The following is a 12,361-nucleotide window of genomic DNA, read 5'->3' on the forward strand; positions in this document are numbered from 1 at the left end:
AATGAGTATGGTCTTATGTATTTATTTTTTACATTTTGTTACATATGTTAAGACAAAAATGGGCCTGGCTCTGCAAAGGACATGGCAGTTCAGAAGGCAACCCCACAATGTGAGAGATGGAGGAGCAGCCCGAGGAATACCGTGAAGAGAAATGAGGAAACTCACGGAGGATACAAAGATATAGTTTTCCATATATATGTGTGTGTGTGTGTGTGCGTGCATATGTGTGTGCGTGCATATATATATACACATACATATATATGTATGTGCATATATATATACACATACATATATATGTATGTGCATATATATATACACATACATATATATGTATGTGCATATATATATACACATACATATATATGTATGTGCATATATATATACACATACATATATATACATATATATATATATGTATGTGTATATATATATATATATAGAGAGAGAGAGAGAAAGAGAGAGAGAGTTTTGCTATGTTGCCCAGGCTGGACTCCAACTCCCAGATTCAAGGGATCCTCGCACCTTAGCCTCTCAAGAGGACACTTTGCATAGGAATATGCCAATCTCAAATTAGAAGGAAAACTCCTTTAAATGAATTAAGTTAATCAGGTGGTTACTAAGGAAAATTTTAGTGTATGCAATCACCACTGAAGGAAACATTCTTTACAAACCTGTTAACTCTCTGTGCCATCCTCTTGTATACCATGCATCAGACTGTAGAGTAATTACCTGTTCACACTTCTGTTGTTTCTAGTAAGTGACAAATCCATTGAGAAAAAGACCTTGTCTCTGTTTAAAAAACTATTTTTATTTTTAGAGACAGGGTCTTGCTCTGTCACCCAGGCTGGAGCACAGTGGCATGATCACGGCTCACTGCAGCCTTGAACTCCTGGGCTCAAGGGATCCTCCCACCTCAGCCTCCCAAGTAGCTAGACTTACAGGCACATGCGACCATGCCTGGCTAATTTTTAAATTTTTCTGTAGAGACAGGGTTGGGGTCTCTTTGTTTCCCAAGCTGGTCTGGGACTCTGGGTCTCAAGTAGTCCTCCCACCTCGGCCTCCCAAAGTGCTGGGATTACAGGCATGAGCTGCCATGCGCAGCCAAAGGGACCTTGTTTTATTCCTTTCTGTAATCCTACTATTTAGCATACTAAATAGTATGCTAGCCTAAGGCTGAATATTCAGCTAGCCTAAGGCTCAACAGTTATTTCATAAACGTCTCATGAATGAATGAGTGAATTATACAATAACAACTATGTATCATTTATGGAGTTTAACGTTATAGATATTAGATCATAGTTTTTATGTATATTATTTTATATTACAGTTATTAGATAATAGTTTTATGTATATTATTTTATATTAGTTCTGTATATTAACAAGTGGTTTCTGGAATATTAAATGTTTTTTGTTTATTTATGTTTTATTTTTATGTACATCATATTTGTCAGCTTATTTTATACACATTCATAAGCAGCCACGCTATGACTACTAAATCCCTAGTGACAGTGAATAAAGCCAGTAACTTTAGTAACTCTCTGTTAGAACTTACATGTCATGTTAGGAATTAGTATAAAAAGCCTAACAAGATTAAGATACAGTGAAGCCAGGCCTATACTAGCAATATAAACAATAAGCAGTCCCTAGAACCAAGCATACTATCTAACACTTAATAGGTGATCAATATACTTCTCTCGAATGAAGGAAAAGTAGGATGTCCCCAAAGGCATATTATGTTCTGAGGCCTTCTGTCTGGTTGACATGGTATAGCAAAACAGTCATAGAAAAAAAAAAAAAAGAACTAACCTAGAAAGGCTGTTACGCGGCTTGTGCTCTTTGCAGTGTTCATTTCAAGGACGAAGTCGGCATGTGTGCTATAACCAAGTAGTTTGGCCACCTTGGCGCGCAGTGGGAGTAGCTGCTGCAAAATGATGGTGTTTTCCTAGTAAGAAACAACAGCAACAAAATAAAGGCTAATCAATAATTTGATCCAAAGCACTAAAAGGAAGAATTACTGTATGTATTTTTAGGTTTGTAAAATCATCAAATATTTTTAGACCATTCAAACTTCTGGTTCCATTTTGGTGTTACAGGCTTTTTTTTTTTTTTTTTTTTTTTTGATTCATGATTTCGTTTTATTTCTGACATAATTTATGACTTTTTAAACTTCAGGAGATAACTATGAGGTCTTAATAAAATTGTAGGTGCTATAAACTTAGAGAGAAAAAATATTTTTAAGGAATATAGCGAATCCACATTTACTTCTACTGACAGAACTGCACCAAATATTGGTACTTTCAGTTCTTTTGGACATTTTTATTGTGGTAAAATACACATAATATTTATCTTTTTAATTTCATACCCATTTGTATGGCTACTATTTTTAAAAACATAGAAAATGTGCTGGTGAGGAAATGGAGAAATTGGAACCCTTGCACATTGCTGATGAGAATGTAAAGTAGTTCAGCTGCTGTAGAAAATGGCATGGTGATTCCTAAAAAAATTAAACCATACGATCTAGCAATTCCACATCTCAGTAAATAACAAAGATAACTGAAAGCAGAGACTCAAAGAGAGATCTATACACCCATGTTCACAGCAGCATTATTTATAACAGCAACCCAAGTGCCCATGGACAGATATACAGGTAAACAAAATGTGGTATATATATACAATGGAATATAACTCTGCTTTTACAAGGAAGGAAATTCTGACACATGCTACAATATGGACGACCCTTTAAGGTATGCTAAGTGAAATAAGCCAGATGCAAAAACACAAATATTTTATTATTCCACTTATATGAAGTTCCTAGAGTAGTGAAATTCACAGAGACACAGAATAAATAGTAACTGCCAGGGCCTGGGGAAAGGGGATAATGGGGAGTTAATGCTTAATGGGTACAGTTTCAGTTAAGGAAGATGGAAAAACTCTGCAGGTGGATACAGGTGATGGCTGCAGAAAAAATATAAACATATTCTCAAAGTGAATATACTTAATGCCACATGCTATGGTCTGAATGTCCCCCAAAATTCATGTGTTGAAACATAATCCCTTTTGTGGTAGTGTTAAACGGCAGGGCCTTTTGGGAAGTGACCAATGAATTAGTGCCTTATAAAAGGGCTACAGCTAAAGAACTTGGGCCTTTTCTGCCCTTCCACCTTCTGCCATGTGAGGACATAGAAAAAAGGCCCTTTCTAGACACTGAATGCTGATGCCCCTTGATCTTGAATTTCTCAGCCTTCATAACTGTGAAAAATTTCTATTGTTCATAAATTACTTCGTCTGTGGTATTTCGTTATAGCAGCACGAATGAACTAAGGCACCATAAAATTCTGCTTTTAAAAATGTTTCAGGGATTTTTCCCAAGTTAACATTACAAATATCTTTTATATTTTATTTGTATTAAAAATACAAAAATTGATATTATTTTATTATTTTCTTAACAATGAAATAAAAAGTAATTCTCCTAGAGGAAGTAAATAAATGTTAAAGTAAAAGAAAAAACTAATTCCAATAATCAAATCAGCAAATTATTTATAGACTGGTTTCTAAGGAAAATCACACACTGAGGTCACACTACCTGCATTCAAAATTTGGTTCCACCATTTACTAGTTACCTAATCTTGGGCAAATGCTGAAGCCTTCTGACCCTCAGTTTTCTCATTTGCAAGATGTGGAAAATAAAATTACCTACACTGGAGAGTAGTTATGAAGATTCAAATGAGAATATATGTAAAGTGCTTAGACAAATGCCTGGCACATAACCAAACACTATATAATTATAATTATTATTATTTTAAAACTAAAATGGAAAACATAGAAGAGAAACATACATAATGTAATTCTCCAAGTTCTAAAATTAAATAGTTTAATTAGATTTTTCTTTCATTTTTTGCAGTTTCTCCAGATCTTCTCTCTAGACTGCCAATTTTCTCCCAATATCTGTTCTCTCATTTTTTCTTTTAATAATAGAACTCTGAATTTTTTTTTTTTTTAATTTTCATAGAGGTGAGGTCTTGCCATATTGCTGAGGCTGGTCTTAAACTCCTGGCCTCAAGCAATCCTCTTGCCTTGGCTTCCCAAAGTGTTGGGATTCCAAGTGTGAGCCACTGTGCCTGGCTGAACTCTGAATTTTTGCTGGACACTTGGTTACCTAATTATGTTTCCCAGCCTTCCTCAAAGCCAGCTGTGGCCATGTGATACTCAATGGGACAATGGGATGTGAATGAAGTGATGAGTGAAATTTCTGGGTCATGTCTGATAGATCTTTGCCTTGCTGGCTGTGAACTGAAGATGACAACAATGACCCTGAAAGCCACACAATGAGGATGGTAGAGCTGTCTTCCACCTCTGGACCACTCACCTCTTGACTTACCGTTACAAGACGAATCTTTTAAAAAAAAAAATTGTGGTAAAATCTGCCATTTTAGCCATGTAAAATTCAACGGCAATAATACTCATTCGGTTGTGCAACCACTACCATTATCTGTTTCTAAAACTTATCCATTACCCCAAACAGAAACTCTGTAACCATTAACTCCCCAGTCTTCCCTCTCCCCATTCCCTGGTAACCTCTAATCTACTTTCTGGAAAGATAAAACTTTTATCTGACTTGAGTTACTGTGCTTTTGACTTCTGTCAAGTCCCTTAGCCTAGACCCTGACATATGTAGAGATTAATACCAGAAATCGGGTGGTACTAACAATAAAAATGAAAAATGTACAGCAGTGGAAGGTAAGGACCCAGACACTGCAGGCCGGGAGGCAGGTTCTCATTATACCATGGGCATTTGTGAAAACTGTTGCTTGCCATAACTCAGACGGCAGGCCATGTACCTACTAAGTCTTAGTCTAGAGGAATTGTTTGGGAAAACTAATACTGTTGGGAGGTGTTTTTTTTTGGCATTTGTTGCTTTTTGAAAGATTACATGGGAGAGATGAGCTTGGGTGAGAATTGGCCAGTTTCTAAAGATGGAAGGAAAAGAATTCTGCTCAGGGAGGTTCTGCCTATGGTCTACAATCTTCAGATGGTTGGAAAAGCCAATAGCTCTGTATTCCTAGTGTCAGGAGAAAAGGCTGTCACTCCGAGTTACTGAACTGCAGACATGAGTTTGAGAATGCTGCCTTCCTCCACAAGCTCACTATGTTCAGAGGGCCTGAAAGCAGACTTCATTAAATGGAGAAAGAGTGAGATGGATAAATTCAGAAGCCAGTATATAAGATTTGGCAAGTTCAAGAACTATGACCAAAAGTGATATTTGGGTATAGTTATTTTGACGTGCATCTGATTAGCAGCAAACAGACAAGAAACCTACATTTTTGAGGAGGCTGTATTACCAAAGATATCATAAGTCTGGCCTACAAAAGTTTGTGATTATTTGATCCCTGAAGCAACCCTTGGGATTCTACCTGACATTAGCAGGACCAGCAGTCCCCCAAGATATGGTCATCAAGGATAATGGACAAAAACAATTCCCTGTGGGCAAAACTGGGGGCCATGGAGTACAATTGATAGAGGAATTCTTGTGAGAAAGCAGACCCAAGTTTAGTCCAACAAGCTAACCAAGAAACTTCACCATAGTACAGAATCTTCCCAATTCCTGAGGAATTTGAAAGTTTTAGAAAATCGCTATGAGCTTGCTATGTTTCCCAGTCTTTCTTTTTCCAAATGGGATTTTTCAGTGCGGTTATTCTTTTCCTATGCCATCACTGGGGTGTTGGGGGAGGGTGTGGGGGTGAGGAGCTGATAACTTGTCTTCCTTTTATAGTTTGCTGGATTATGAGAAGCTACAACCAGGAAGAACTGTTATCACCCAGGGATCCTGGTCTTTGAGCTTCAGGCAATAACTGGGAATTAACAAATGGTGAATGGGTCCTATGTAAGGAAAAAAGGGTCCTCATGGTTACTTGGATAGCTAGAGAGGCAGATCATGGTAGAACTGGCTAGGTGACTGAGAATCCCTGTCTACTTCCTTTTTTCTTTTTCATATTAAAGCAGGACTCACCAGTGCTGGATTGTTGATTTAGGAGAGGAGCAACTTCTAATTTATTTAATCCATTCTATTTTTATTAGAAAAGCTTTTCCTGTGACCACACCAAGCAGGTTATCAATGAGCAAGGAAAAAGCTAAAAGTCTTGTAAGTCTGAGGAATTAGAGATACAGTGCACACACAGGAATATCAGTCTCTGAGCTGACTTTGACACTGGTGAACAAAGTAAACCCTTTTCTTAAAATATTCCATTAAAAACAAAACAAAGACAAACATTTATAATACCTCTTTGCACCTTGTATTAAAAGCCATTTCCATCTTTCTTCTGGTTTCAGGGATACAACATTTCTTCATGACAGGGAAATAATGTGGATATTTTAAGGTAATTTTATACTTGTCATCATCTGTCTTTTCTAAACTGTCAATGAAATCATCAGGAAGAGCACCTGCAAAAAATCATTTTCTCATATATCAAATTTTCCACTCATTGCTGGTTTATTTAGCATTGGCATGGTGCCTTTTAGTAGCTCTAGGAATTTTGTGTAGTAACTGAAATTCAAGTAAAATAATGACAATCCTTTAAATATCATTTTGATGTTGCTGGAATTGGGGTGGCTGTTAGAGGCTAGGTGCCTTGGGAGATGGTAATTCAAAATATGAACAGGTTTCAGTAAACTTGTGCAAATGATGTTTCAGTGGAGAACAGGCAAAATTAAGCGAAGAAAGACCCAGAAAGGCTGGGCACAGTGGCTCACGCGTGTAATCCCAGCACTTTGGGAGGCTGAGGTGGGTGGATCATGAGGTCAAGAAATCGAGACCATCCTGGCCAACATGGTGAAACCCCATCTCTACTAAAATTACAAAAATTAGCTGGGTGTGGTGGCACATGCCTGTAGTCCCAGCTACTTGGGAGGCTGAGGCAAGAGAATTGCTTGAACCAGGGAGGTGGAGGTTGCAGTGAGCTGAGATTGCGCCACTGCACTCCAGCCTGGCAACAGAGCGAGACTCCATCTCAAAAAAAAAAAAAAAAAAAAAAAGAGAAAAGAAAAGAAAAGAAAAGAAAAAAGACCCAGGACTCAGTAAGAAGAGACTAGTTTAAGATACAATGCAGGAAACATTGCAAGTCAAAAAAAATTTTAAGGCACTGAAGGCTGTTAAACACAACTATAAACTACCAAGAAAAATTATGAAGAAAAAAAAAAAAGAAGGCCAGGCGTGGTGGCTCACGCTTGTAATCCCAGCACTTTGGGAGGCCGAGGCGGGCGGATCATGAGGTCAGGAGATCGAGACCACGGTGAAATCCCGTTTCTACTAAAAATACAAAAAATTAGCTGGGCGTGGTGGCGGGCACCTGTAGTCCCAGCTACTCGGAGAGGCTGAGGCAGGAGAATGGCGTGAACCCGGGAGGCGGAGCTTGCAGTGAGCCGAGATTGCGCCACTGCACTCCAGCCTGGGTGACAGAGCGAGACTCTGACTCAAAAAAAAAAAAAAAAAAAAAAAAAGATTATCAAGTCCCCTCTGGACTGTCTCTAGAAATTTTATATACTCTCATTAGCCTAAAATCTAATTTTGGTTGGTTTGATTGTCTCTTCTGTAGAACGGGTGGTGGGCTTAGGTACGGGATCATTTTTAAAATAATTATTTGAACTATGATTTAGAAATTTTGTATCCGGAAAGTAAAACAAACTGTGAGGTAACACTATTTGCCTAAATTATATGATTTAATCTAGAAAAATAATAAAACTTACCAAGTTCAGCCTTGGAAAATACAAGGAAGGTATCATCCTCATTGAGGTTTTTGTTAAAATCAATACATAGCTCACTCATTCTTTTCTTCATTGATTTGATTTCCTGAAAGGAAGATAAAAATACAGGGCATTAGCAATAAAAAGAAACTCATTTTTTGCCAGGCACGGTGGCCCACGCCTGTAATCCCAGCAATTTGGGAGGCTGAGGCGGGTGGATCACTTGAGGTCAGGAGTTCGAGACCAGCCTGACCAACATGGTGAAAGCCAGTCTCTACTAAAGTACAAAAATTAGCTGGATGTGGTGGCATGTGCTTATAATCCCAGCTACTCAGGAGGCTGAGGCAGAATTGTTCAAAAAAACAACTCATTTTTATCGTCATCAATTGAGTAAGTTTCACTTTCATATGAAGATTGACTTCTGTGCCCAAACTCCAGGAAGTACTTCTGTAGAGATGTGCTTGATAAAACAGGCTTCTGCAGTCCAGTATGTCATGTCCACGTGTATCTGTGTATAGCACTTATAGACAGGCAAGCCTGGTGATGTCTTGGAAATTACTTGTGAATTTGAAGAATAAATTTAGGAGGTACAGTAAACACAATATATTGCACATAGTACATACACAATAAATAGTTTCTGAGTGAATGAATAAATCTAGCAGTGCATTACCAATTAGCAAATTTCTAATCATTTCCAATTCAAAATTTTAATTCAGTAATCAGCATCTGGTTATGAAGTAAACCAAGAGATATAAGCTGAATAATTCATTCTATTGTTGCTTCGGGAAAAAGGTGATGTTTTAGTTTTATAAACCTTTTGTAAACAAAGATGATTTATAGACTCTAAGATTTGCATAAAAAGTATTAGGTGGGAGATCAAATGAAGCAATAAGAAGGAAACCACCAGAAAAAAAAAGATACAATTTTATTAATCTGTCCCATTCTTCTAACAATGTTACATAACGAAATTTACTGCTTCTCAAAGTGTGGCCCTGGCTAGGAGCATCAGTATCACCAGGGAAGTTGTTAGAAACGCAAATTCTTGGGACTCCCACACTAAACCTACTAAAGTGCAAACTCTTAAAAGTGGAGTCCTATAATCAGGGTTTTAATAAGCCCTCCGTGTAATTCTGATGCACACTAAATTTGAGACTGCTGACCTAACACACTGTTCAGTGGTGTTTTCCGATACTCTCCCTCAACCCCCTTTCTACCTCTGCCCCACTTTGCAGCTCCCATGTAGTTCAGATAGGACCTGATCCTATCTGCAACTCTAGGTGTGTGACTTCTACACCAGTTGGGCCATCCTTCCACCTCCACTGCCCTCAGGACTGTTCAGATAACCCAGGCCTGGTATTCCATTGACTAAAAGAGAATTCAGGATTAACCATAGGATCCACTCTAGGCCATTAAGACGTGAGGAGAGGTTTACTGGTGGCTTCTCTATGTCCTTCTGGATGGTGGAGTTTTTAGATTTATAGCCATTTTAGGAATGAAAGGAAGCCAGCCTTTAGATAAAACTAACACTGAGGAAGACACAGTAGAGAAATAGAAAAATCAGCTGGCCAATGACTCCACTGTGCATCAGGATCAAACCAACCCACGCAGCTCACCAATCCCTTGACCTTCCAGTTATACAAGCAAATAAATCTCTTGTTTAAACAGGGTTTTGTTAGCTGCAACCAAATATATCTTAACTTATACAGTGTTCATGCTCCAAACAGAATTAAGAATTGACCAGGAAGACAAAGGGTCAGGTAAGTGAGATCAATCACATTTCTCCTCTAGCTCAGTGAAGGAAGAGGATAGAAGGTTATCAAAGGGCTTTACGTGGGAGAAAGGTACCCATATCTCAGTGGTGCCTGTGGTTATAGCTAACATGCTGACAACGCTTGATCTGGATTTCTTCCAAACTTATTTCCAGTCCTGCTGGCTAGAAGAATGACCTGGAAATAAATCATGGAGTATATTTCCTTTCCAAGAAGAAAAAGGTTAATTCTGGAGCCGAGTTTATTTTTGAGCCTGGAAGACTTGATTGGCATTAGACAAAAGAAAAAGTTTGAGAGGCATCTTTCAGTAGCTAATCTCTCTTCTTTTAAGGGGCATGTGTTAAACATAGGATACTCCATTCCAAAGTGCTGGTTTTAAAACTTTCCATCAGTAAGGATTTTATAATCAGTGCCCCATCTCTGTATGACCAAGGGAGTGAAAAGACAAATCAACTACTAAGACCTGAGAACAGCTCTTAAAGAATGTAAAGCAGGACAGGGAAAATAAGCTCAACACACATGAAACAAACAAAACTTGTACAAGGTTAAAGAACAACTTTAAGTTATCAGTTGTTTGTCTTTCACCATGAAGTTAACAGGAGTTGTAGAATTTAAAACCACTAAATACGAAATACATTGTAGATGAATTTGTATTACCGGTTATTTTATTACAACCCATCTGTTTTCCTATTTTCTGTTTTTTGTTGCACAAGTTGGGTACCCCTTATCCGAAATGCTTGGGGCTTGAAACGTTTCAGATTTTGGAGTTTTCTGGAGTTTGGAATATTCCCATTATTACCAGTAGAGCACGCCTAACCCGCAAAACCTGAAATGCTCCCATGAGCATTTCCTCTGAGCATCATGTTGGCACCCAAAAGTTGCAGACTGTGGAGCATTTTGGATTTCTGGATTAGGGATGTTCAACCAGTATTTTGTTTTATTTATTCATTTTTTTTTCTGATAAGAAAAGGAAACATAAACTCACATTCTGTACTTGTTCAGGAAGATGGAGCCCATTCCTTTTCCCCATTTTAATTGACTTTTCCAAGTATCGTCTGGCCTCAGGTTTTATCTTCCCCAGATCACAGGTTTCCTGAAATTAAAGAGCGTGAAAACCATTTCTGTTGAGACAGTGCATAGGTAAATTATAAACTATGAGGCCACAGCAAATTTATTCATCATCTCTGTTGGGTTATGAAGCACATAGGTGACTACGAGGCAGGACCTATTGAAGACCTAATTTCTTTTATGCTTTAGTGAGCTCCTGCTCATTTAAAACAGAAACATTAAATAAATAAAAAGCTAACTAGAATTTCCTTGCCTTGAATCAAAATCAGGAGTGCCTGTACCACTTGAAAGTGTGATAACAGAAGCATTTGCATAATCTAATTCTGAGCATTCTTTATGACTGAGTGGTCTTTTTCACAAAACATATTTCTTATCACAAATCATCTGGATTTAATTTTCTATCATTTGCTAACCTGGTTCCAACTTGAAAGGCAGGAATAGAAATAATGGGTAAATTCTACACAAATGCAGAGTGGGACTCTTTTGCCAATATACCAAACAGGGAGAGCTGGATAAAGCCCCAGCAAAAGCCTTCCAACACTTCAAAAATGCCTTACTGTCATTTGTCAAGAGCGATCAAGGGACTACAGCAAGCCGCATAGGAACAAGTATCTGGGGAAAATGAGTCAGCACTGCACAAAGAGGAGGAAAGCCGGACAGTAAATTTGAATCTACATGCAGCAGCACAAACAACACTCACTCAAAAGAACAGAGGGCAATGGAGGGGAATGGAAAATTTCCCCAGCCACAGCAAGGTAATAAAGACACCAGATCTTTCTCTAAAGCAGATGGCAGAATACACATGGCACATCTGGATGGCTGGGTAGTTAGTGGTTCCTAAGAAGAAATGGACTCTGGACAGATTCAGCAACTGTAATGGATTCAGTTTGGTTGAAAGCCAATGAGGGACTTCTGTTTCTAAACACTTATAGGCCTTCTATTGGTTAAACATTCTCTCCATGACAGACCCAGGCTGGTCAACTCTGAGCATCCCTAATTTCCCAACTAATTAAATCTGTAAAAGGACTATGTTTAGCTTAGAGACTGCATTTTAGATTGTTGGTGCTAGATCTGTGCTGCAATAATTCCGTAATTGTATATCTTTTGTTGCAGCAGGTAACAGAGTTGTATTTTAACTTAATACTACTTAATACAGCCAACTGTATCTCACTTTGCCTAAAAAATTATTTTATTTTACTTTTTTGGAGACAGTCTTGCTCTGTCACCCAAGCTGGAGTGCAGTGGTGCGATTATCAGCTCACTGCAACCTCCGCCTCCCAGGTTCAAGCAATTCTCATGCCTCGGCCTCCCAAGTAGCTAGGATTACAGGCATGTGCCACCATGTCCAGCTAATTTTTACATTTTTAGTAGAGATGGGGTTTTGCCATGTTGGCCAGGATGGTCTCAAACTCCTGGCCTCAAGTGATCCACCTGCCTCGGCCTCCCAAAGTGCTGGGACTGCAGGTTTGAGTGACCATGCCTGGCCAACAAATAATTTTATGTTACAGTACTAAAGCATTTGTTGTACATATGTTTACTCTGAGGTTATCCTCAGTGGAGGCAGAAAATAGGCTCCTTTTTCCACAGAAACCTCCCTTTGTGTCCCTGGAGAATTTGTGCATGCTGGCATGATTGGAGTTGGAACCCTCCCTAGCTAGTATCAGTGAACAATGGGATGCTAGCAGCAGGTGGCTGCAAAGGGAAGAAACCCACAGTGGCCAGGGAGATAACTGGGCTATGGGCTGGTTCCCTCAGGGGTGGCCAGCAGCTCCAATCACAGTGTTCCT

At 38.6% G+C, this 12,361-nt stretch overlaps 1 protein-coding gene across 4 annotated transcripts in view; it reads right to left on the minus strand.

Annotated features, from left to right (window-relative positions):
• The window catches only part of NLN (neurolysin), a 103,953-nt gene that overhangs the window by 35,425 nt on the left and 56,167 nt on the right, over nt 1-12,361 (minus strand). For all 4 annotated transcript variants that reach the window (XM_055252268.2, XM_055252269.2, XM_063623239.1 and 1 more), the window contains 4 exons: nt 10,492-10,599; nt 7,741-7,843; nt 6,278-6,438; nt 1,807-1,942 (listed from right to left, as the gene is read on the minus strand). In XM_055252268.2, coding sequence (XP_055108243.2) covers nt 1,807-1,942; nt 6,278-6,438; nt 7,741-7,843; nt 10,492-10,599 — 508 coding nt within the window. The remainder of the gene's footprint in view (nt 1-1,806; nt 1,943-6,277; nt 6,439-7,740; nt 7,844-10,491; nt 10,600-12,361) is intronic.

The sequence above is a fragment of the Symphalangus syndactylus genome, chromosome 18 (genome assembly GCF_028878055.3).
Source record: "Symphalangus syndactylus isolate Jambi chromosome 18, NHGRI_mSymSyn1-v2.1_pri, whole genome shotgun sequence".
NCBI lineage: Eukaryota > Metazoa > Chordata > Mammalia > Primates > Hylobatidae > Symphalangus > Symphalangus syndactylus.